The 25,821-nt window shown below is 42.0% G+C and overlaps 1 protein-coding gene across 1 annotated transcript in view; it reads right to left on the bottom strand.

Moving 5' to 3' along the window:
- HTT (huntingtin) overlaps positions 1-25,821 on the bottom strand; it is a 990,576-nt gene that overhangs the window by 79,382 nt on the left and 885,373 nt on the right. The window contains exons 58-59 of the mRNA XM_030191138.1: positions 11,387-11,517; positions 4,287-4,416 (exon numbers count right to left, since the gene is read on the bottom strand). Of these exons, the coding sequence (XP_030046998.1) occupies positions 4,287-4,416; positions 11,387-11,517 (261 nt within the window). The remainder of the gene's footprint in view (positions 1-4,286; positions 4,417-11,386; positions 11,518-25,821) is intronic.

The following is a 25,821-nucleotide window of genomic DNA, read 5'->3' as shown; positions in this document are numbered from 1 at the left end:
GTGCAGAAGGTATTCAAGCAGGGTCTGTGTAGGGCAGGAAACAGGATCTAGGACCTTGCCTTCACAACAACCTCCTCCATTTAAAAGAATAACATCTCTTAGTGGAATCTTTCCTGGAAGCCAGAAATACTTTGGCAACCTGAATGTTAGTTTGAATGAGTACAATTTAGTTGTTCGGCCAGTTCCTGAAAGCCTTTAGAGCATTCCAGATTACCTGGAGCTCCAGAAGGTTGATTTGGAAATTTGTTTACTGGGCTGACCAAGCACCTTAAGTGTAAAACCTATCTAAATGAGCTCCCTGCCTTATATGTGATGCATCTGTCATCAGCACCTTTGTGGAATTTGGAACGGGCTTCCAAGAGTCAAATTGGATCGAATTGTCCACAAGAGCAGGGACTGAACCAGCCCTATATGTGATGCATCCGTCATCAGAATCTCCGTGGGCTGAGGAATTTGGAATGGGATTCCAAGAGTCAAATTGGATCGAATTGTCCAAAAGAGCAGGGACTGAACCAGCTCTGGCAGAACTCAGATGGCATTCTCTAGGTTTCCCATGGACTGACATCACTGGGAAGCTAGGGTCCACTGGACAGTGCTCATGAGAAGACGTGCCGTGGGTGTCACAAACAGAGGCCATGTGACCCAACAACCTCAATATCTCCCAAGCTGTGACATGCTGAGCTGCTCAGATTAGAGTGGCGAAGGTAACAAGGGCATCTGCTTGCAGCACTGGGAGAAAAACCCGAGCCAGCTGAGTGTCTAGAAGGGCTCTAATGAACGCCAGTCACTGGACAGGGAGCAGACGGGACTTGGGGTAGTTTAAAATGAACCCTAGGAGCTCTAACACCTGAATAGTCCTCCACATGTACTCCTGATCACCGTCCTGGATGTGCTCTTCATCAGCCAGTCATCAAGATAGGGGTACACATGGACTCCCAGTCTGCGTAACGATGCTGTGACTACTGCAAGACACTTGGTGAAAATCCTGGGAGCTGACGTGAGGCCAAAAGGCAACATGTGATACTGGAAGTGACGTGTCCCCAGCCGAAATTGAAGATACTTCCTATAAGATGGAAGCATCAGGATATGAGTATAAGCATCTTTTAAGTCCAGAGAGCATAACCAATTGTTTTCCCAAAGCATGGGAAGAAGAGTGTCTAGGGAAACCATCCTGAACTTTTCTTTGACCACGAATTTGTTCAGGCCCCTTAGGTCTTGGATGGGACACATCCCCCCTGCCTTCTTCTGCACAAGGAAGTACTTGGAACAGAGTTCGAAACTTAACAGCCAAAAGTATAAAAAGGATAGTAGGAAGGCTTGAACTGTCTTAAAAGAAAGTTATTTTTTTTCTTGCCTGCTGGACAGGTAGAACTGCTGCTGACCTGAATTAGGTGTTAATTAAGATGTGAGGACGTAGAATATTTGCAAAGGTTACTAAGGGCAACGTGATTACTGGGCTAGCTTCAAAGGGTTTGTTTGAAACAGTCTCCTTAGAATCTAAACTATATAGTTAGGAAAGGTCCCACTTCACTTTCTTTCTGAGAAGTTCTGAGATAAGAGGACATTTTCTGTGGATAAGTGATATTAATTTATTCTGTGCTTGGTAACTTAAAGATTAGGATTTAAAAGAGGAATTGTAGGATACTGATAAACACAGTTAGAATTACATTAAAAAAAAGTAGTAAGCAAACTTTATTAGCTAGTCTCTATACCCTTTCCCCCCTACTTTTAAAACTTGAATTTTCTGCCACAGCATTAACAGACAGTCTCTAGAAGGCACAGAAGAGGCCAGATCAGTCCTCATTCCCACTCACCCTCCCTAACTCCCACCTACCCGTAACTCAACTCTTCATTTATAGTCAATTATTCTATTATTAAAAACAAAATTACAGAGCAAATCCGAGGACATGGATTACTGAGACCAAGTCAGCACGGCTTTTGTGTGGGGAAATCTTGCCTGACCAATTTACTTCAATTCTTTGAAGGAGTAAACAAACATGTGGACAAAGGGGAACCGGTTGATATTGTGTATCTGGATTTTCAAAAGGCGTTTGACAAGGTACCTCATGAAAGGCTACAGAGGAAATTGGAGGGTCATGGGATAGGAGGAAATGTCCTATTGTGGATTAAAAATTGGTTGAAGGATAGGAAACAGAGAGTGGGGTTAAATGGGCAGTATTCACAATGGAGAAGGGTAGTTAGTGGGGTTCCTCAGGGGTCTGTGCTAGGACCACTGCTTTTTAATATATTTATAAATGATTTAGAGATGGGAGTAATTAGTGAGGTAATTAAATTTGCTGATGACACAAAGTTATTCAAAGTTGTTAAATCGTGACAGGATTGTGAAAAATTACAAGAGGATCTTACGAGACTGAGAGGTTTAATGTGAGCAAGTGCAAGATGATGCATGTGGGAAAAAAGAACCCGAATTATAGCTACGTCATGCAAGGTTCCACGTTAGGTGTTACGGACCAAGAAAGGGATCTGGGTGTCGTCGTTGATAATACACTGAAACCTTCTGCTCAGTGTGCTGCTGCGGCTAGGAAAGCGAATAGAATGTTGGGTATTATTAGGAAAGGTATGGAAAACAGGTGTGAGGATGTTATAATGCCGTTGTATCGTTCCATGGTGCGAACGCACCTTGAGTATTGTGTTCAATTCTGGTCGCCGCATCTCAAGAAAGATATAGTAGAACTGGAAAAGGTGCAGCGAAGGGCGACTAAAATGATAGCGGGGATGGGACGACTTCCCTATGAAGAAAGATTAAGGAGGCTAGGGCTATTCAGCTTGGAGAAGAGACGGCTGAGGGGAGACATGATAGAGGTATATAAAATAATGAGTGGAGTGGAACAGGTGGATGTGAAGCGTCTGTTCACGCTTTCCAAAATTGCTAGGACTAGGGGGCATGCGATGAAACTACAGTGTAGTAAATTTAAAACAAATCGGAGAAAACTTTTCTTCACCCAACGTATAATTAAACTCTGGAATTCGTTGCCGGAAAAATTGGTGAAGGTGGTTAGCTTAGCAGAGTTTAAAAAGGGGTTGGACAGTTTCCTAAAGGACAAGTCTATAAACCTCTACTAAATGGACTTGGGAAAAATCCACAATTCCAGGAATAACATGTATAGAATGTTTGTACGTTTGGGAAGCTTGCCAGGTGCCATTGGCCTGGATTGGCCGCTGTCGTGGACAGGATGCTGGGCTCGATGGACCCTTGGTCTTTTCCCAGTATGGCATTACTTATGTACTCTTTTTTACTGACTTACTCTGCCTCGCTTGGCCTGTTCATCTGTCCTATGCTTTTGTAGTTCCTGCTTCTCTTTGCTTCCTTTCCTCCTTAGTTTTCTTGTAGTTTCTACCTATGTTTAGTCTGTGTGCTTTGGATGCTACTATCCAACTGCTCAAGAAGGATCTCTCATAATGAGCACTCAACCTGCCTGCTACAAGCTCAGTTATCTGGAGTTTTTAATCTCTTGAACTGGTATCCCAGGAAAGCATCGGGAAGAACACCTCAGAATGCAAGGCAGTTAAAGCCCACCAAGTATGGCTTTGGTACAAACTACTGAAAGGCATTGTCAGTGTACCATAGATACATTGCATGACTTCAGTCTTGAGACAGATGACTAGATGTCATCTTTGCACACATGTCATTATATGCAATTCTTGTGATGATCATCTGATTGCAAGTCAGACAATAATGCAGGTGCTGGAGAATTTGTGAATGACAACTGATGTCTGGAAATCTACAGTGACCAAACTCAAATATGAATCCTTTCCATTTCCTTCCTGTTCATCCTGTTTTACAGTACCACAATAAAATGATGGCAGAAAATTCAAAATGGTCCAGTTTGTCCAGTTGAGATTCATCCATTTTGAGCAGATAGTCATATGCATACCCATATGCAACATACCAGCTCCCCATCCCTCACATCTTTTAACTGTCATTTCAATCCTTTTATTACCACTGCCTCCCCATCTATTCCAAGCATAGTCAAAATCTACAACAGGGAGGGTTCAGTGGCTAAAATTTAAAATCAGAAGCCCTACTTATTTTTGTAGGCAATGGTTTGAATCTACACAAGCATTTCCATTCTGTTAAACACAGCAGCATAATGATGAATGATAATTTACTGTTTTTCCTCTTTCAACTAGGGATAGTGAAAAAAATAAACTGATATCCCTACACACAATGAAAGCAGAGTGTAAACTAAAGCAAACTACGCTGTACAGGAACTACATATGTGAAATTTACTGAATCGTGTGTGTTTATTTTCAAGAAGACTTACTGATCGCACTACTTCACTGATCAAGATGACTGGAGTTCTTTTGCTAGGATTTGAAGGAAGGATCCACTGGCTGTACAGCTCAAGCAGGAACTGAGAGCAAGAATGTATGTCAACCCCAGCCCTGTGTTTCCTATAAAACAATCAATGAAGAATTGTAAAACTAATTTACAGACATGCATCCATCTCTGCCTTATGATACCTGTGGAAAAACTTCAAGGGAGGAATAATCAATAAGGCAAATATTTCAAGTCTCTCAAAATCTACAAAGAATTCATTTCACAGAAAACAAATAAAAACAGCATTTAATGTGGTTCACTTAATCAAATCAAAGTTCGCTATTTATTTATTGGGATTTAACAACCACCTTTATAAAGACATACACTCAAGGTGATGTACAGCAGGAACAGTTTAAAATAAAACTTACACTTTTGTTAACAGCTTATCAAATATAAAGCAAAGTTACTTTCCTGTAGCAGATGTTCTCCAAGGACAGCAGGTATATATTTCTACATGTGGGTGATGTCATCCACAGAGCCCGGTTCGGATACTGCCATAGTGAACTGTCACTTCAAAACTTTGAGGCACTGCCTCCACTGCACATGCGCGGGTGCCATCCTGCCTGACGCTCAAGCACGGGACCAGCAGTATAATACCAGACCTAAGAGAGCAACTCCAAGGGGAGGCGGGAGGGATATGAGAATATATGCCTGCTGTCCTTGGCGAACACCTGCTACAGGTAACTTTCCTGTCTCCGAGGATAAGCAGGCATGATAGTCTCACATGTGGGACTCACTAGCTGCCAGGCTCAGAAACATAATAATGAATCTGGCAACTAAAGAGAAAGTGAACCTAGCAGAAAAAAGGTCCGGAGGGCAGAGCTGACATTTAAGTAGCAAAAAGATTTGCAGGACTGCTTGTCCAAACCATCTATCCTGTCCAGAGTGCTATTTTAGACAGTAGTGAGAAGTGAAGGTGTGACTAGAAGACCACATTGTTGCCTTGCATATTTCTTCAATGGAGGCAGAGTGGCAATGGACTACTGAAGCCGCCATAGCTCTTACATTATGAGTGGTGACATGGTCAGGAAGGTCATCCCATCCTGAGTGTATATGTGGGAGATAGTCAGCCAGCCAAGTTGAGATAGTACATTTGGTGATGGGAATCCCTAATCTGTTAGGATAGAAGAATACAAAAAGCTGGGAGGACTTCCTATAAAGTTCCTGTGCTACAGCATGCTTGCTGTCTAAGGTATGCAATGCTGCTTTTCCAGAATGAGAGTGTGGCTTAGGGAAGAAGACAGGAAGTACAATGGTCTGATTAAGGAACTTCAGGGAACAGGAATGGAGTGGTTCAAATGAAAGTTTCATGAGAGCTGTGAGGTTGACATTGAGATTCCACGCTACCAGAGGTGGTTTGGAGGAGGATTGGTATGAAATAAAACTTTCATGAATCTAACTATCAAGAGATGAATAGAAACTGGCTTATTATCAACCCTAGAGTGAAAAGTGTCAATGGCACTCCAGTGTACTCAAAGGTACTCCATAAGAGTAGGAAGAGAAAACCTAGGAGGGTCAAGTGCTCTGGCTGCACATCAGAAGGAAAATCTTATGGTAACATTTCTGCATAAAAAATTTCCTAGAGGCACTGTCTGGAAGATTTAAGGAATGTATGCCTATGACATCAAAACTCAAGCTGTCAGGGCCAGAGAGCGAGGGTCTGGATGGAGGAGGGACCCCTTGTTCTGTGTTATTAAGGTTGGAAAAGGATCTAACCTCAATGGTTCCTTGCACACTAACTCTAGGAGAAGATGGAACTAAATTTGAAGTGGTCAGTAGGGAGCAATTAGGATCATGGTCCCTTGGTCTCGAAGAAACTTGAGAAGAGTTTTCTCAATGAGATGCAGTGGGGGAAAGGCATATGGAAGATCTGTTCCTCAGTGGAGCAGGAAGGAATCTGGGGATACACGGTTAGGAGAATAGATTCCGGAACAAAAGCAGGGAAGCTTGTTCCAAGGAGAAGTGAAAAGGTCTATCGCTGAGGTCCCCTACTGCTGGAATATTCGATGAGCCTCAGGCATGCTAAGAGACCATTCTCTAGGTTGAAGAACTCTGCTCAATTTGTCTGCCACAGCACTCTGCTTGCCAGCTAGATAAACAGCTCTTGTACAGATGTTTTGAGAAGCTGCCCATGTCCATACCTGGACTGCTTGTCGACAGAAGTGGCAAGAACCTGTTCAGTCTTGTTTATTCAGGTAATACATCACAACCTAGTTGTCCATGCCAAGAGAATTATCTGATCAATGCGATTTTAGAATGTTTTGAAGGTGTTCCAGACCATTTGCAACTCCAGGAGATTGATATGATGTCTCTCCTGTGGGGACTAAGACCCCTCTGTATGGAGGCCATCGAGATGAGCACCCTGACCTACCATGGAGACATCCATGGTGAGGACCTTTGTGATGTGGAAGGGCTGATTCTGGGGACCCATCCACCACTGTAGAGAGTGATGTAGCTGTGGAGTAACTTGAATATGGGCTCAGAGCATTCCATGGTTTGAACTCACTGAGGTATTCAGAAGTGGAGGTGAGCTAATGGTGGACTGTTAAGCTATGTGGCTGAGTAGGCAGAGCATCTGACAAGAAGATACTTGGGTGGATCTGGAAATCTGAGCAGAGAGATTCATTATATTGTTTGCCCTCAGTTGAGGGAGGAAGGCTCGACCCCGAGTAGTGCCCAGATGATATGTTAGATCTGAACAGGTTGAATATGTGATTTGGGGTAATTTATCACAAAACCAAGGAGCTCCAGGAGACATATGGTGGACAAAATCAAGGTCTATGCCAGCTCTCGGGAGGCTGCCTTGATTAACCAGTCATTGAGGTAGGGGAAGACATGTATGCCCCACTTGCAGAACATTACAGATACTATCAGGCATTTTGTGAAGACCAGAGGAGCTGAAGCCAAGCTGAACGGCAAGACTTTATATTGATAATGCTGAGTGTCACAGCGGAAGCGCAAAAACTTTCTGTGCGCAGGGAGAATAGGTATGTGAATTTATACCTCCTTAAGATCTAAAGAGCAAAGCCAGTCACTGAGTTGGATCATGGGAGGAAGTGATCCCAGGGAAAGCATGCAAAACTTTTTTGAGTAGGAATTTGTCTAAATCTCGCAGGTCAAGATTTGATTGTACTCCCCCCCCCGTCTTTTTTGGTATGAGAAAGTATCTGGAATAAAACCCTTGAACTGGTTCTACTGCATTCTGCCGGAGGACGGCAGAGAGCTCCTCTCGAAGTACTATCATTTGCAGTGAGTTGAAATGAGACTCTGTTTGTGAATGGTCTGGAGGTCTTTTTTTCCCACGCAAAGTGTAACCGTGCTGGATGATACGTAGCACATAATGATTGGAGGTTATGAGTGGCCACCTCTGTTGAAAGAGGATCAGTCTGCCTCCTACTGGTAAGACAAATGGCACAGACAAATGGACAATGGCAATGCTCTCTAGGAAGGAGTCAAAAACTGGGTTGTTGTTTAGATTGAGAAGTCTCTGATTTTTGTCCCTGTTCCTATCATGGACGTTAGCGCTGGGGCATAGTTCTTTGAGGTGCAGGAGGAGCAGGAGTATAACAATTCTTAGATGCTTAGTAATTAGAGTGCCAAAATCCTTCTACAAATCTTCAAGATGAAGACGATGCGGCAGAAGGCTGTGGCATGGAGAGAGTTTTAATAGTGTCTGTATGTTTTTTAATTAGGTCAGCCACTTTCTCGAATTTGTCACCAACAAGGGATATTGGCTAGGTATTCCCGGACTGCAGATTTGAGATGGGAAACTCTGAGCCAGGAAAGATGTCGCTTTGCTACTCCTAAGGCGGATATGCAATAAGAGATGTCAAAAAGCATCAAAGGCCTGTCTTGCTAGATATTTATGCCAATCTAGAAGTTTCCTGTGAAGTTTAAGGAACTCATCAGCCTTTTCCGGAAGAAGGAAGTCTGCAAAAGAGAGAGTACTCTGTGTTAGAGACTTTAAGTAAATTGTTGAATAAAGTTGATAATCTAATATGTGGTTGGTTAGCATAGGGGCTTGAAATGTTCTCTTGCCAAAAGAGTCTAATGTGCTATCTTCTCTGCTTGGAGGAGCAGAAGCACGAGATCCTGCACTGTGAGTACGCTTCAAAGCGGATACCACAAATAAGGAATGATGGGGGTAACTGTGTTTTTTCAAACCCAGTGCATTTCTGTATCCTGTACATTGTATCAATTTTCTTTGCAGCAACTTGCACTATTAGTGGAGTCTCCCAGTTTTTGATCAGAGCATTCCTCATGACTGTATGAAGGGAAACAGTGATTCCCTCTCTAGGAGAAGAGTCAGAACCTAGATCAAAGAGCTCTGAACGAGGTTCCTCTTCAGTCTCCAATCTGAAAGGTATGGCTTGGACCATCTCACAAACAAACCCTGGAGGAGACTTGTGTCTCTCAGGCAGTGACGAAGGGTCAGATGGGATTCCATAGGGTCTTGCTCAATCTCCCAAGAGAGGTCTGAGTCTGACTCCTCAAAGTACTTCTCTTGGGAGGTACGTGGAAGAGTGTGTCAACTAGAGCATTGGCTCTGCGTGGAAGAATGTTGAGGCAGATGAGTCTCTGAAGCTGGAGAAAGTTCCTCTACTGGATGTCAACACATGCATCGGTCAGGTTCATGGTGCCCCTGATGGTGGACGCCAAGCTGGTCTGCAGGACCTCTCCCATGATTGTCTCTCCAATGTATCTACGGGCTGGGCTGAGGTTGGTGCACACACCCTGTAAGCCTTAATAGACTGTAAATGCAGTAGTCCTGAGCGCTCCTCTATGAGCACAGACCAAATTTCCTCCTGTGAGTAGGTATTGGTACTGGCTGAAAAAGCGGTGTAGAGGCAGCCTGAGTTATAGCCTGTGCAGGCATAGGAGATCTTGAGGACCTCAAAAGTTCTCATTGAATTAAGTTGTAGAAAAGGAGAGCAGTCACTGTGGTAAGGATGCTTCCTGTGCTTTGAGGATGTCAATGCAGGGGAAGTGTTGGCACTGTGCTTGGAGGGAGAACGACAACGATGCTTCTTAGGCTTTTTATGCCGCAGGTCCCTAGATGCAGGTGGCACCGATGAGGAGGATGTGGAGTCCTTACATAGCAGCAGTACTGGGTCCAATGCCGGACATTCTTGATGATGCATTGGTACAACCGATGTCGATGCCTATGCCATGTGTTCCACGTCTAGTGCCGAATCCCCTGTCATGCTTGATGCCGATGCAGAACCAAAGGCTTTAAGTGTCCTCATTTGCATGTGCAGACAGAGGTCACACTGTATGTCCTGGTGCTCCAGACCCAAAACTGAACACACCAGTTATGGGGGTCTGTGCCTGAAATGGTCCTACTGCACCAAGTTCACTTTTTAAAGCCACTCGGCACCCTCGTTGACATGGAGGGAAAAATAGCTGAAGCAAGGGAGAATAGGTATATTAATTTATGCCTTATGCTCAATGGCTCAGGGAGCTCGAGTAATTCTGTTCCCGAAAATGGTCTATGCTTCCTGGTCAAAAAGAAGGGCTCAGCGGCCTCAAGGTCGAAAAAATAAAAATGAAAAGTATTTTGAAAAAGCAATAAACTGGTTAAAAGAAAGAAAGAAAAAGAAAATATGAGAAAAAATATCCTGAAAAAGAAATGCACTAAAAATGAAAAGTTTGATATGCTGAGGAGAGATTTGAAACCTATCCTCTCTGCTCTGCGGAAAACGCTAGACTGTTGGTCCCGCGCTCAAGTGTTGGGCGTGAAGGCACTGCCTCAAAGTTTTAAAGTGACAGCGCACTATGGCAGTGTCTGCACCAGGTTCCGTGGATGCTGTCACCCATGTTTGAGAATATCATGCTTGCTTACTCTTAGAGAAGCATAAATACAATCAAAATCTAAACTTGGAATTGGCAAATTATAATCCAGGACTAACACGATACATTATCGGAAATATACACATTTAACAGCACTGTAAAACAATCATACACCAGAAATATGATGTTAGTACAATAAAAATGATACTGTCAAAGACAGCATGGAAGAACATTCAAACAACAGATACAATATGATTTTGGCATAATACCAATGAAATCACTAGTAGGCATACATTAGCATATGCTGCTAATGCTATTGATACAATGCAATTAAACATCTTTCTGTGTAACCGAGGGGTCGAGTGCAGTTGAAATGGACAGATAGGAACAAGATGGGAAGTACAAAGTAAATTGGGATAAACAGATAGGTGGCTCAACCGAAGGCAAATTATAAATATAGTTGAGTAAGGTATGAAGAACTGGTCTAAATTACAGGGTGTGCAGCAAGCTAGTCCAGGTGTGGAGTGGATAGTCAATCACCACATGTATTAAAGGTTTGGGAGAAGAGCCAGGCTTTCACCTGATTCCTCAAGTAGAAGTAGTCTCAAGTTAGACACAGCTCTTCGGGCAGGAAATTCCATAGTTATAAAAGTTATTCCTGTATGGCGAAAGGCTGCACAGTAATAATTCTTAAAATCAATTAAAACTGTTAAATAAAGCAGGTATATTACAACTTAAAGCTCCACTGATTCTGAGAAGTCCTCCTTTCAAGTATCTGTAGGTTTCCTAGTCCCTTCTGATACATACTGGACATCACTATAGAGAAACTGAAGAAAGCTGATAACACCTCAAGCCAGGACCAGCTGTATGCTATGACTGAAAACCTGTCCGACATTGCCAACATTTTAGCTTCTAGGTGCAGGCTTTTGTACAAAAGTCAGCACATTTTAAAACATATTATAGTGCAGCATCAGACTTCCATCCAGTGGACTGAATTAAAAAGTCTGGGTTCCACATGACCGTATCCCATATAATGAAAATCAATTATCAAGATTGCAAAGGAAATAGAATTGGAAAAGAAGTCAATTAAAATATGATTTATGGTTTATTTGTAAATTTGCTATACTGCTTAAGGTGCCAAAGGCAAGCTGATGAGGTGTCCAATTCTAGCAATGAAAAGGAAAGGAAAAAAAATTACTACTATCACAAGCTCACTGAAATATACTAGGAAACAAAGAAGATCATCTGACAGACCTAGAATTAATTGGGGAAGTTGGAGGCGAGGAAGGAGCAGGTGTATCACCCTCATCTTCTTCATCTTCATCCCACTCTTCCTCTCTTAATGGAGTGATGTTATTTCCCAACCATACGGAGTGGATAGAGACCTGAAACATACATAAAAAAGCTTCAGGAGAAACAATAGCTTTTCTTACATTATAAAACAAAAGAAAAAAAAAAGACACATCAGTGACAATGTTCTCATAGCTTAAATAAGTTAGAAAGTGCACACCTAGGTGGTGATTTTAGAACCAGTTGCATAAGTGCATGTAGCCAATATGTGTGTGTCAGATTTAGAAAAGCAGGGGGGGGGGTGCTATTTTATAAGAGCAGAAAGCTACATATGTTGCCTTTATAAAAAATAGGTGCATCTGTATGGCTTCTTTGTGCAAGGAGTTTGGTTTGTTGGGTTTGGAGTACTGTTTATACACAGACAATGTTCAGTTCTTTTTCCTGATAACATCATGGAGAGAGGAGCTGTCTGTTCAAATCACGGTATATATGATTGAGATAGGTAAATGAATGACATCAAATAAACTTACTTTGAATGTAGAGAAAGCAGAAATTATGATTGTGGGGAAGGTGCTGGATCAATACTGGCCTCAGATTATTTGTGTGGGAGAGGTCGATATATATGTGAAAAAGGAGATAAAATTGCTGGATATAATTTTGGATTCCCAACTTACAAAGGGGGAAAAGATTGTGAATGTAATACAATCAGCGTTTTATAATATACATTTGAGGTTTAAATTGATTTTAGGAGTGTGATACCAAGTATAGTGTTGTCAAAAATAGATTACTGTAATGACCTTTATTTGGGTGTAAAAACAAAAGAGCAGATTGATAAGAGAGAAATATCAATTTATTATATGACAAAAATATACAGAATCAGCCCGACACTGGCCGTGTTTCACCCAGCAGGGCTGCGTCAGGGGCTACAAAACAAATGACATGACATTTAAAAACTTGTATAATCACAAACAAGATGTGTCTAAATATACAAAATTAAAAAACATATAGAAATGTATTGATGTCCATAAAAATCAATGATTTATATACTCAATAACAACCAATAAAAAATGATATATATATTCTAAAACAACTGCACTGGTTACCGGTAAAATACAGGCTATAATACAAAATTTTGTCTATCATTCATCAGATTCTGTATGCTAAGGTACCATGCAGGCTCATTTTTGAAAGAGAAGGACGCCCATCTTTCAACACAAATCGGATGATGGGTGTCCTCACAGGGTCACCCAAATTGGCATAATCGAATCGAGGATGACCAAAGTTCAAGGGGGCCTGTCAGAGGCGTAGGGAAGGCGGGACTTCGGTGTGCCTAACACATGGGCATCCTTGACCCATAATGGAAAAAAAAAAGCGCCCCTGACGAGCACTTGGACGACTTTACCTAGTCCTGTTTTTCTTACGACCAAGCCACAAAAAGGTGCCCAAACTGACCAGATGACCACCGAAGAGAATCGGGGATCACCTCCCCTTACTCCCCCTGTGGTCACTAACTCCCTTCCACCCTCAAAAAACATCTTTAAAAATATTTTGTGCCAGCCTCTATGTCAGCCTCAAATGTCATACTAAGGTCCATCACAGCAGTATGCAGGTCCCTGGAGCAGTTTACTTCAGGCAGGCGGACCCAGGCCCATCCCCCCCTACCTGTTACACTTGTGGTGGTAAATGTGAGCCCTCCAAAACCCACTGTACCCACATCTAGGTGCCCCCCTTCACCCGTAAGGGCTACGGTAGTGGTGTACAGTTGTGGGTAGTGGGTTTGGGGGGGGGGGGTTGGGGGGCTCAGCACACAACGTAATGGAGCTATGTACCTGGGAGCAATTTATTAAGTCCACTGCAGTGCCCCCTAGGGTGCCCGGTTGGTGTCCTGGCATTTGAGGGGGACCAGTGCACTACGAATGCTGGCTCCTCCCACAACCAAAGGGCTTGCATTTGGTCGTTTCTGAGATGGGCGTCCTTGGTTTCCATTATCACCGAAAATCAGAAACGACCAAATCTAGGGACGACCATCTCTAAGGATGACCTAAATTTCAAAATTTGGGCATCCTTGACCGTATTATCGAAACGAAAGATGGACGTCCATCTTGTTTCGATAATACGGGTTTCCCTGCCCCTCCACCGGGATGTTTTGCGGGGACGTCCTCAGCAAAACTTGGGCGTCCCTTTCAATTCTGCCCCTCAAGGTTATTTTAAGACTGTCATTAGCTGACCTTCTTCTGGTAGAGCGTTAAGATCTGATTTTGCTATGTGGTTAGCGTTGGATTTGGTTACAACTTATGCACTAAGCTGTGACAAGAGCTTCAGCATTTTCAATAGTAGGACCACTGATGTGGAATGAGCTGCCTAGCCAGTTATGTTTAAGGGCTAGTGTCTTGAAATTTAATAAACTATTAAAAACACAGCTCTTTGTTCAGCCTTTCTTTCTTAAATGTTTATTGATGATGAACTGTATTGATGGAAAATGTACCTAGAGTCTAATATTTTTCTTGTATTTGTTTTCTTTTTAATATGTATGCTATTATCATAGCCACATAAGTTGTAAGTGGGTTAGAAGTTTTTAAAATAAAATAAATACATGCCCATGTGCCTTCTCATCCTCTTGCTTTGTTATATTGAAATAAATTCAAAAATTGAACCTGTCAGCGTTAAACTGAAAACTTGGACATGGAACAATGACTTTTTAGAAATGGAAATATTTCTAAAAACTGGAAATATTTTCACCCCACATCTCTATTCTCTGGCCCCACCACTCCACTTCCTCATGAAGACGGGAACAATTTCAAAAGAGTTATTCCTTGTAGGTAAATGGATGTTTATACACCTGTCTGTATTAGACAAGTTTGCATGCATGCATAGCTGCCCAGTTTTATTGAAGTGGCTGTACCCATCAAACAGTGCAGCTAGTGGAGGAGGAGAAGATAGGAGAATATCCATGCAGCTATACAGAAAAGACCACAGAGTACTGGCAAAGTTCTCAAATCCTGCCAGGAGAAGGGAAAACAAATATGCAGAGAAGACCACAGTGATGGTAGGGTTCCCAAACACTTCCAGCAGAAGGGAAGTCTCACTAGGTGGTGATTAGGGGGGGGGGGGGGGTGAAGAAATTAGGGTAAAGGGGAGAAAAAGGATAGGTAAGGGAAAAGGTGAGAAAGAGGAGGGAAATAGAGAAGGTGCAAAAGCGTAGGGTGGGTAGGATTGGCACACAATCTCACAAATGCCCCTCCTCCCATACTTCTCAAACTCATCCCTCTCATAATATATAAACATCCTCCCTCACCCCCCCACCAAGGTAATTTTATAAATGTTTTTTGCAGTGCTTTTTTGTAGGAAAAAAGGTACCAGTACTCATTATGAGCAGGGGTCACCATCTATGGCTCCGCCCATATGGTAGCCACACCCCTTATGCCATGGTACATATAAATAGGTATCATTGAAAATACTATACCAGTATAGGAGAAAAAAATAACTTGTGATTTTTTTTCATTATAAATAATTTCTGTAAGCTGTTACAGCTCCAGTATACCCAGTGCAAAATAAGACAGCAGATGTAAATTCTCAAATTGGACATATTCCAAACACTAAAATGAAAATAAAATGATTTTTTTCTACCTTTGTTGTCTGGTGACTTTGTTTTTCTGATCATGTTGGTCCCAGTCTCTGATTCTGCTGCTCTCTATCTATTCCCTTAACTCCGTTTCCAGGGCTTCCTTTCCATTTATTTCTTTGCTTTCCTCCTTTTTTCTTCATTTCTTGCCCTACATACATAGGTAAAAGCTGGGTCCTCCGCAGACTTGACTGGAGGAGGTATAGAGTGGATCTAGATTTTGCCTATTTTCTCCATCCATGTGCAGTTTTTCACCTCTTTTCCCTTTCCCTCATCTCCGTCAGTATGCATCTCCTTTCTATTCTTTCCTCCCCGCCATCCATATACATCTCTTTCCTCTCTCTTCCCTCTCATTCATCCATGTTCAGCATTTTTCCTCTTCCCCCTCCATCTATGTCCAACATTTCTCCTCTCTCCTCCCCTCCATCCATGTTCATCTCACTTCCTCTCTCTTCCCTCCCCTCCATCCATGTCCAGCATTTCAACTCTCTCCCCTCCCCTCCACCTGTGTCCAGAATTTCTCATCTCCCCTAAATCCATGTGCATCTCCTCCTCTGTCTTCCCTCCCCTCCATCCATAAGTACATAAGTATTGCCATACTGAGAAAGACCAAAGGTCCATCAAGCCCAGCATCCTGTTTCCAACAGTGCCCAATCCAGATCACAAATATCTGGCAAGATCCCAAAAAGTACAAAACATTTTATTCTGCTTATCCAAGAAATAGTGGATTTTCCCCAAGTCCATGGACTTTTCCTTTAGGAAGCTGTCCAAACCTTTTTTAAACTCCGCTAAGCTAACCGCCTTTACCACATTCTCTGGCAACGGATTCCAGAGTTTAATTACATGTTGAGTGAAGAAACATTTTCTCTGATTTGTTTTAAATTTACTACATTGTAGCTTCATCGCATGCCCCCTAGTCCTAGTATTTTTGGAAAGTGTGAACAGACGCTTCACATCTACCCGTTCAACTCCACTCATTATTTTATAGACATCTATCATATCTCCCCTCAGCCGCCTTTTCTCCAAGTTGAAGGCACTTCTCATCTCCCCCTCCCCTCCATCCATGTTCATCTCACTTCCTCCTCTCCATCCATGTCCAGCATTTCAACTCTCCCCCCTCCCCTCCATTCATGTCCAGCATTTCTCCTCTCCCGCCTCCATTCCATCCATGTACATCTACTTCCTCTGTCTTCCCTCTCCTTCATCCATGTCCAGCATTTCTCCTCTCTCCCTTCCCCTCCATCTGTGTGCATCTCCTTCCTGTCTTTCCTTCCCTCCAACATTTCTCCTCTCTTCCCTGCCCTCCACTCCGTCCATGTCCAGCATTTCTTCTCTCTCCCCTCCATCCATGTGCATCTCCTTCCTGTCTTCCCTCTCCTCCATCCATGTTCAGCAGTGGAGGCAGCAGGCAGGCTCGCCTCCTCGCTTCCCTTCCCTCAGTGTCATGCCTTCGCGGAAATGAAATTACATCAGAGGAAGGCGGGGTGCTGAGAAGGAAGGGAAAGCTAGAGGTGAGCCTGCCAGTTGCTTTAACTGCTACTTCGCCGCTGCAATGAAGTAAAATAAAAGATTTCAAAGCAGGGCAGCATGAAAGGAAAGTTGGGGAGCTGAGGGTGGGCAGGTGAGCCGGCCCTGAGATAAAAGGTGCCGTACGCCGTAACGGCCCGTACTGGTACAAAAAGAGAATGTTTTTTTGTAAATAAAAGTATGCTTATAAAATTAGGTAATGCCATTATAAGTCTGCATTTACATGCCTAACTTTAGGCATGACCATGTCAAAGGCTGATGTAAATGCTTGCACCTTGTCAATTACGCACATAACTGACAGTAATCTATAACCTTAGCGCATAAGTGCTGGGCACACCCTGACCTGCCCATGCCTCTCCCACAGCCACGAAGTTACGTGCTATAGAATTTGTGTGCTAAGGTTACAGAATACTGACTAAGGGCAGTTATGTGCAAATTATCACCAATAACTGGTTGTTAGTGCAGATTAATTGCCAATTAGTTAATTAGGTTACATGTGTATTTTATTTATTGCATTTGTATCCCACATTTTCCCACCTATTTGCAGGCTCAATGTGGCTTACAAAGACCTGTAATGGTATCACCATTTCAGGGTACAAAAATACAATTGGTGTTACAGAAATATCAAGAGTAACAAGGTTAACAAGGCTAACAAGTCAGTCTAATCAGCAGTTATAGAACAAAAGAATGTCATAGTAGAGAGGAGTGATGCTGTGTTGTAGTTAGTTATGGATTCTCGTGGTAGGCTTTGGAGTGGAGGAGTGGCCTAGTGGTTAGACTTTGGTGAAGAGACAGGTTTTCAATGATTTACGAAAATTGGTTAGTTCGTGAATTGATCTCAAGTGATTTGGAAGTGCATTCCATAGCTGCGTGCTCATATAGGAAAAGCTGGACGCATGTGTTAGTTTGTATTTTATTCCTTTGCAGCTGGGAAAGTGTAGATTAAGAAAGGTGCGGGCAGATCTATTGGCATTTCTGGGTGGGAAGTCAATGAGATCAAGCATGTAGGACGTCTCCGTAAATGATTTTATGAACAATCGTGCAAATTTTGAACATAGTCCGTTCTTTAAGTGGGAGCCAGTGTAATTTCTCTCTTAGAGGTTTTGCACTTTCATATTTTGACCTTCCAAATATAAGTCTGGCAGCGGTATTTTGGGCAGTTTGAAGTTTCTTGATAATCTGTTCTTTACAGCCAGCGTAAAGTGCATTGCAGTAGTCCAAGTGACTTAGTACCATTGACTGAACCAGGTTTCGAAAAATGGCCCTTGGGAAGAAAGGCCATTTTTCGAAACCTGATTCAGTCAATGGTACTAAGTCACTTGGACTGTAACTGTAGGTATTTTTTTTTTAAATCTCTTTATTAAGTCATTGATGTATTGAAAACCATAACAATTAACAACTACACTTCCCCACAAGCAAGGAAAAAAAATGTTAACAGGGACATCTGCATTTACATCTACGTCCAAGGGCTGATAACATATTTACATCAAGTTGCTCAAAACACCCATGACTTTTATTTAGAACATAATGCAAACTCCCCCCTCCCTCCCTGCCCCCCGTCCACTGACATTAATACCTCGATTCTTCCTATAGCGGATTCCCATATGGAGACCACCACTCTCGCCACCTTCACACTCACCAGAGCAACGAATACTGCTTTACCCTGCATTCACATCAGTCGATGGGTCCAGCAACAGCATGTCAGTATCAGGAATTTTGCCCCACGTCTCAATTTGTGAAGTCCACTGCAGTGCCCCCTAGGGTGCCCGGTTGGTGTCCTGGCATGTGAGGGGGACCAGTGCACTACGAATTCTGGCTCCTCCCACGACCAAATGGCTTGGATTTGGTCGTTTCTGAGATGGGTGTCCTCGGTTTCCATTATCGCTGAAAACCGGGGACAACTATCTCTAAGGTCGACCTAAATATTAAGATTTGGGCGTCCCCGACCGTATTATCGAAACGAAAGATGGACGCCCATCTTGTTTCGATAATACGGGTTTCCCTGCCCCTTGCCGAGGACGTCCTGTGAGGACGCCCTCAGGAAAGCTTTGGCGCCCCGATCGATTATGCCCCTCCACATCAGCTAGTTGTTTGAAGAATTATGTATTATCTTTATTTTGGGGCATATGTATTTATGAGAGACAGATATATATTATTATTTTAATATTAACTTTAGCCCATCTTCCTCCTGAATCTGCAGATTGTGATATAAGTATTGTTCTTCAGATATAGATATTATAAGGAAAAGAAAAGTATTGCCACGCTATCTTCCTCCCATCAGCAAGAGAAAAAATGGTGGGGTGAATTGAGTTCAATAGATTCCGAAATGTTCAAATGTGTTTCCTGAAAAAAATAAAATATCTGGTGATTCTGTATTAAATCTGACTAGTATTTTTTTTTCTTTTAATAAGGTTGTTGTTGAAACCTTTAACATTGAGAGAAATGACTTTTAAGGTCATCTTTAAGTAAGTTTAGTACTGCAAACAACTTTAAGTGAGCACATGACATCAGATAAAATACTGCTGAGCTTACTAGATAACTGAGACTTTGGGCCCTGTTTACTAAGGTGTGTTAGCGTTTTTAACACGTCTACAATTAGTGAGCGCGCTAACCAGGTAGGCGCCTATAGGGATACTGTAGGCACATACATTATGCACAACTTAAACAAAACATGAATGATGGTACAAAAATACAGTTGCTGAGGAAGGTGAAACGCTTCTCACCGTTGCCAATCCACTAACAACCTTGATACTGCGCAGAAGAATTTGATAGTTTAAAGCATCCGAGTGTAGTTAACCTTATAACTCTAGTAAGTGACTAGTAGATGTACTATGCCCATACAATCTCACGTCATATAAAGAAAGTATAAATATCAGTATGTAGTGTATTATTTGATACTTTACATCAGCTTTTGAGTTTTGATGTATATTCGTTAAGATGAACTCTAACATACAGGTATAAAATACCTCTTATATTAATTTTTTTAGGAGTCTAGAATGTAAGAAAGCAAATATACCACACCAGTATCTTAAAATCGCCATCTTGTGAAGCTCTGAGTTTTAACAACAGTGATATGAAGTGCGCAGCAGTGCAAGATACAGATGTAATGATATCCATATCTCTAATAAGGTTATAAGGCAGTAGTGTTTATTCAATCAAATTGAATCAATGGGGGTAGGAGAAAGATTTTCAATGTAAGCTGCCAGAGTATTTGGATCCATAAAATCCTTAGTGCGATTATTTATTGTGACTCTCATGCGAGCAGGATATAAGAGTCCAAAACGAGCATTTAACTCCTTTAGCTTTGGTCTAAATTCCAAGAATTGTTTTCGGATCTTTGCAGTTTTCTTATGTAGGTCCAGCAAGAATTAAATTCTTGATCCATCTTTTTTAATCAGTGCATGGATTTGAGCACACTGCATGATGGTGATCACGTGATCATATCGAAGAACTCTCATTACAATAGGCATAGGATAATTATTCTGTGACATGGGCCGTGACAGAACTCTATGAGCTCTTTCAATTTCAAAGCAGCGTTCAAACTGGAGATCCAGTAGTGAAGGTATGAAAGTATGCTTCAAGTCTTTTTACATCTTTAGCAAGATGTGGCCTCCAAAAATGAACACAATACTCCAGATGGGGCCTCACCAATGACTTGTAAAGGGTCATCAACATCTCCTTTCTTCTGTAAGTAATACCTCTCTCCATGCAGCCTAGCATCCTTCTGGCTACGGCCATCACCTTGTCACTCTGTTCTGTCACCTTCAGATTCTCCGACACTATCATCCCATACGGCTCTCCCTTGGATTTCTGCTCCCCAGATGCATCATTCTGCACTTCCTTGCATTAAATCTTAACTGACAAACATTAGCCCATTCTTCTAACTTTTTGCAGATCCTTTTTCATGTTTCAAACTCCTTCTGGGATGTCCATTCTGTTACAAACCTTTTTATCATCCTTAAAAAGGCAAACTTTACCTTTTAACCCTTCAACATTGTCACTCATAAATATACTGAGCAGAATCGGCCCCAGCACCAATCCTTGAGGCACTCCACTACTCACATTTTCTTTCTCCAAGTAAATGCCATTGACCATAACCCTCTGGCGTCTGTCTGTCAACCAGTTTCTAATCCAGGTCACCACTTTGGGTCCTAACCTCAACCTATCAAGTTTATTCAAGAGCCTCCTATGAGGAACCATGTCAAAGGCTTTGCTGAAATCCAAGTAGATTACGTCTAGCACATATCCTCGATCCAATTTTCTGGTTGCCCAGTCAAAGAATTCAATCATATTCATTGGCATGAGTTACTTTCTTTTTTTGAAATTCTTTATTTATCATTTTAAATTTTACAAGCATATAATACTTGAATCAGAAAAAAAAAGATTAGTTGATTCCAGGAAATCTTAAATCATTAACATAAAGAAAAAGTATTTCATCTTGTATTAGACCACCAAGTAAACTCAGGAGATGAGAATTAGTCATTTAAAATTAAAGTAAAGCTTAACACATTATCCACTAAATAATAACAATACTTTTAACACTGGCTCAAACTGCACGAATCCAACTTGCATCATAATACCTTTTTCTGATCAATAAATTGTTTTAAATGTTCAGGAATAAAGAAAACATATTTTACACCCATATACTTTATGTTGCATTTACAGGGATAATTCAAATTAAACGTAGCTCCTAAAGCTAACGTGGCAGTCCGTAGTGCAAGAAAATCTTTTCTCCTTGCTTAGGTTTGTTTAGTAACGTCCGGGAAACCCCAAACGTTCCCCCCAAAGAATGGAATTTGCAAATTTTCTAAAGCCATTTTCCTCACAGATTCTAAGTCTTGTTGGAAAATGAATGATACAAGTAACGTTTGGCTCTCCATTATTTATTTATTTATTGCATTTGTATCCCACATTATCCCACCTATTTGCAGGCTCAATGTGGCTTACAGAGTTTTATTATGACATAGTCATTACAGGAAATCAGATACAATTGGTAGTGTACAGTTTTGTTATGGCATAGTCATTACAGGATATCAAATACAACTGGTAGTATACAAAGATTAAGTAATGGAAGAGAGAAGGCGGTGTTAGGGAGGATAGTATAGAAGGTGGACTATCATAGCTGGGTGGACTTGTGGGGTAGTTTTGTAAGGCTATGGGTTCTCTTTGTAGGCCTTGTTGAAGAGATGAGTCTTCAAGGATTTGGGAAAATTCATTAATTTGTCAGTAGTTTTCAGGGCTGAAGGTAATGCATTCCACAACTGTGTGCTCATGTAAGAGAAGGTGGTGGAGTGTATCAGCTTGTATTTTAGTCCTTTACAGCCGGGGAAGTGCAGGTTGAGAAATTGGCGGGATGATCTTATGGCATTTCTGGGAGGTAGGTCCACGAGATTTAGCATGTAGATAGGGGCGTCTGCGTGAATGATTTTGTGTACCATCGTGCAGATCTTGAACGCAATGCGTTCCTTGAGTAGGAGCCAGTGAAGTTTCTCTCTTAGGGGTTTTGCACTTTCATATTTAGTTTTTCCAAATATGAGTCTGGCGGCGGTATTCTGGGCTGTTTGAAGTTTTTTGATAGACTGTTCTTTGCAGCCCGCATATAGTGCATTGCAGTAGTCCAGATGGCTTATTACCATTGATTGTACCAGGGTACGGAAGAGCTGAGGAGAGGGTGGAACACCTGAGGAAGGGGGTGGAGAATGAGGGGATGGAATGGGAGGAGTTGGAGCAGGTAGGAGGAGAAGGTGTGGAAGAGGAAATGGAGGTGGGAGAGGAAGTGGCTGGAGAAGAAGAGTGACTTCTAGAGGAGCCCAAAAGTATCAAGAAAAGAATAATAGTCAGGAGAGATCCGGCGGGTGGATGTCAAGAGGTAAAGTGTTGACAAATGAGGGTGGTGGATCTTTAAAGCCTGGCTAAGCTGGGCTGTGTTTAAAGCTTATCTAAGTTGAAATGTTTTGAGGCCTTGCTGAAGAGGGCGGTGTGGGAAAGCCTGGCTAGCCGAACTGGGTTTGAAGCCTGGCTAGCAGATCTGTGTTTAAAGCCTGACTAGCTGAACTTTGTTGGAAAGCCTGGCTAGCCGAACTGTGTTTGAAGCCTGGCTAGCAGAACTGTGTTTAAAGCCTGGCTAGCAGAACTGTGTTTAAAGCCTGGCTAGCAGAACTTTGTTGGAAAACCTGGCTAGCCGAACTGTGTTTGAAGCCTGGCTAGCAGAACTGTGTTTAAAGCCTGGCCAGCAGAACTGGGGTTAAAGCCTGACTAGCTGAACTTTGTTTAAAAGACGGGCAAGCTGAACTGTGTTGCACCGCCTTGCTAGCGGAACTGTGTGGCAGTGAGAGCGAACTGCACTGACGAGTGTGGAGTCGGAAGCAGACAGCACAGATAAGGGAGAGAGACAATTACGCGGCCGAGAGAAGCGGCTGACAAGTTGTAAAGGATTCTGTGGGTCTTCTTTAATTGTTTTTGTAGGCAAAAAGTATATTTTGTTTAAAGGTGGTATACTATCAGGGGAAAATTTTAAGTTCTCAACCACGTATCATTTAAATAAATCCAAGGAGGTATACACTGATGTTCGAAGAAAGTTCAACAAACGAATGCTTAACTTTCGATTATAATTTTCAAAGTATTCCAATTTATTATGTATCAGTGTATTATCCTTTATAAGTTTCAGCGAGACTTCTTTCAATTTAACATTTTCTTCATTCAAAAGATTTATTTTCTCATTAACCTCATTTTTCATCGATGTGAATGCAACAGATAGATTTTGCCTCAGTCAACAACAATTTTTTATATTTGAATAGCAGTGTTGGGCGTTTAAGCCAAGTCCCTGAAGAAAATAGTGAAATCCGCGGTGTCGGGCGTTACCAGGGGAAGCCTCGCGGATTAAGTCTTATGGATCATTGATTTTTTTGTATTTTGGGACTGAGAGTGGCAAGGACTATAAAATTTATAGCGAAACATGGAGGAGTGAATAATGATGATATATGGAGAAACGAAAAAATGAATATGGGAACAAATAACAATGACTAAAGATAAGTTCATGTTTCAGTATTTTAAGTTATGTTGTGTTTTGGAGCACATTGCACTTTAGAGCACTGTTGTGTTGACGTAATAGCACGTATGTTCACTTAGAAGAGATTGCCGGATGAAAGAGGTGCTATTCCACCGGGCAGAAAGAAATGAGTTTGCCTTAAAAGTGGTGGTTTGTCTGAGGGCTGTCTTTAAAAATTTAAAGTTACACACATAAATACAAATAAAATAATAATACATTTATATGTTTGAGTACGATGCTATGTGTCTGCATCAGTGGCATTATATCTTTGGTTTAGTAGTTGGGTTTCATTAATAATTCCAAAGATTTAAGGGAATTACAGATAGATTTTGAACATTACTCACAAGTGTTTCTATTTTGCCCGTTGAAGCCGTCACAGTGTGATCCAAACGCTAGAGCGCTTCCCAAATGGCCTCCAGCGTTACCTTCGCAGAGGAGACCGCAGTTGTTTCTGGCCTCTGCGCCATAACAGCACTCTGAGCCTCAGATGAAATTGAGGCCTCGGTTGTTAATTCGGCTGCGGGTCCCAGACATGTTACCCTTTTTCCGTATTTGCGGCTTAGGGATCAATCATAGTCGCCGATTACAGCCGGTTGCAGAGGTGGAAAGAGCGTTGGAGGAGACAACGATGTGTCCTGCCCCAGAATCCTGGCTTCTCCTTGCGCCGAAAGATCAGCGGGGTCTCCGATCGCACTCTGAGTGGACTGCCTCGTTAAGAAACTCTCCAGAGTCTGCTGGGTTGGTGTTGATGTCAGTGTGGGCTGGGCTCCGACTCTGACAGTTCCCTTCCTCTTTGTATGTGGCATTTTCACAGTAAGTAAGAAAAAGTTTCGTAGAAAACGAAGAAAAAGATAAAAAGCTCAGGAGACCTGGATGAGTCACTTACGTGGAGCTGTTGGTGCCGCCATCTTGCTCTGCCCCCACTCCATGAGTTACTTTCTTAAAACCATGTTGCCTCAAATTTTGTAACCCACTGGATTCCAGGAAATTCACTATCTTTTCCTTCAGCAATGCTTCCATTACTTTTCCAATAACCAAAGTGAGACTTAACGGACTGTAGTTTCCTGCTTCTTCTTTGTCACCACTTTTGTGAAGAGGGACCATGTCCACTCTTCTCCAATCCTGTGGAACCTCTCAACCCTCCAAGGAATTATTAAACAAATCTTTAAGAGGACCTGCCAGAACCTCTCTGTGCTCCCTCAGTATCCTGGGATGGATCCCATTCTGCCATGGTTTTGTCCACTTTCAATTTTTCCAGTTGTTCATAAACACTTTCTTTTGTGAATGGTGCAATATCTACTCCATTCTCATATGTACCTTTGCCAGCCAATTGTGGCCTTTCTCTAGAATTTTCTTTTGCAAACACAGAAGTATTTGTTTAGCAAGTTTGCTTTTTCATTACTCTCCACCTAGCTATTTACAGAATCTTTCTTTGTTTTCTAATTTTTTAAGAACTTCTATTCGTTCAGCCAGTGTTAAAGTCTTATAGTCCCGCCGCCGCCGTGACAACAACGCCGGTGCATGCTCCAACAACATTCTTTCCCCTAATTGCCTGGGGCAGTTAAAGAGGCGGTAAATTTGAAATCTCGGTTGTCACGTGCCAATCGGCTTTCCATATTCCATGCATGTGCTTATGCGGAGTCTTTCCTGCAGAGCAGCAGTCTTGAACCACGCATATAAGAGAATCTTGCACTTTCAGTGGAGCGCTAAAACGAAGTTTGTCCCCATAGAAATTGATGGTGCCAAAAACGGGACCGAAGTACAGCATGCAGTTAAACAGAGCATGCTCTTATCTGACGTGCACTTAATACACACTGTATATATATATACACACACACACACATTTTCCCTATTTTTTGAAATAAAATGATCCTCACCATCCCCTCAGTACACTGCAGACAAATGCAGCCCACATACTTTACCCCACCACATACATTTTCCCTCACCCACACACTCCTTACCATGCTAGAAAGCCATACTCATTCATACCCCTCCCTAAAACTCAGATGTGCCGGTCTGCCAATAAAGAAAGATAAAACAGAACATTGGGGCTCATTTTCAAAGCACTTAGACTTATAGCGTTCCATAGGTTACTATGGGGCTCATTTTCAAAGAGAAAAAACGTCCAAAAAGTGACATAAATCTGCATTTGGACATTTTTTTCACAAAATGTCCAAATTGGTATTTTTGAAACCAATTTTT

The sequence above is a fragment of the Microcaecilia unicolor genome, chromosome 2, assembly GCF_901765095.1.
Source record: "Microcaecilia unicolor chromosome 2, aMicUni1.1, whole genome shotgun sequence".
NCBI classification, from domain to species: Eukaryota; Metazoa; Chordata; class Amphibia; order Gymnophiona; family Siphonopidae; genus Microcaecilia; species Microcaecilia unicolor.
The sequence above is the reverse complement of the archived record's forward strand: the minus strand, read 5'-3'. Positions and strand labels throughout refer to the sequence as shown.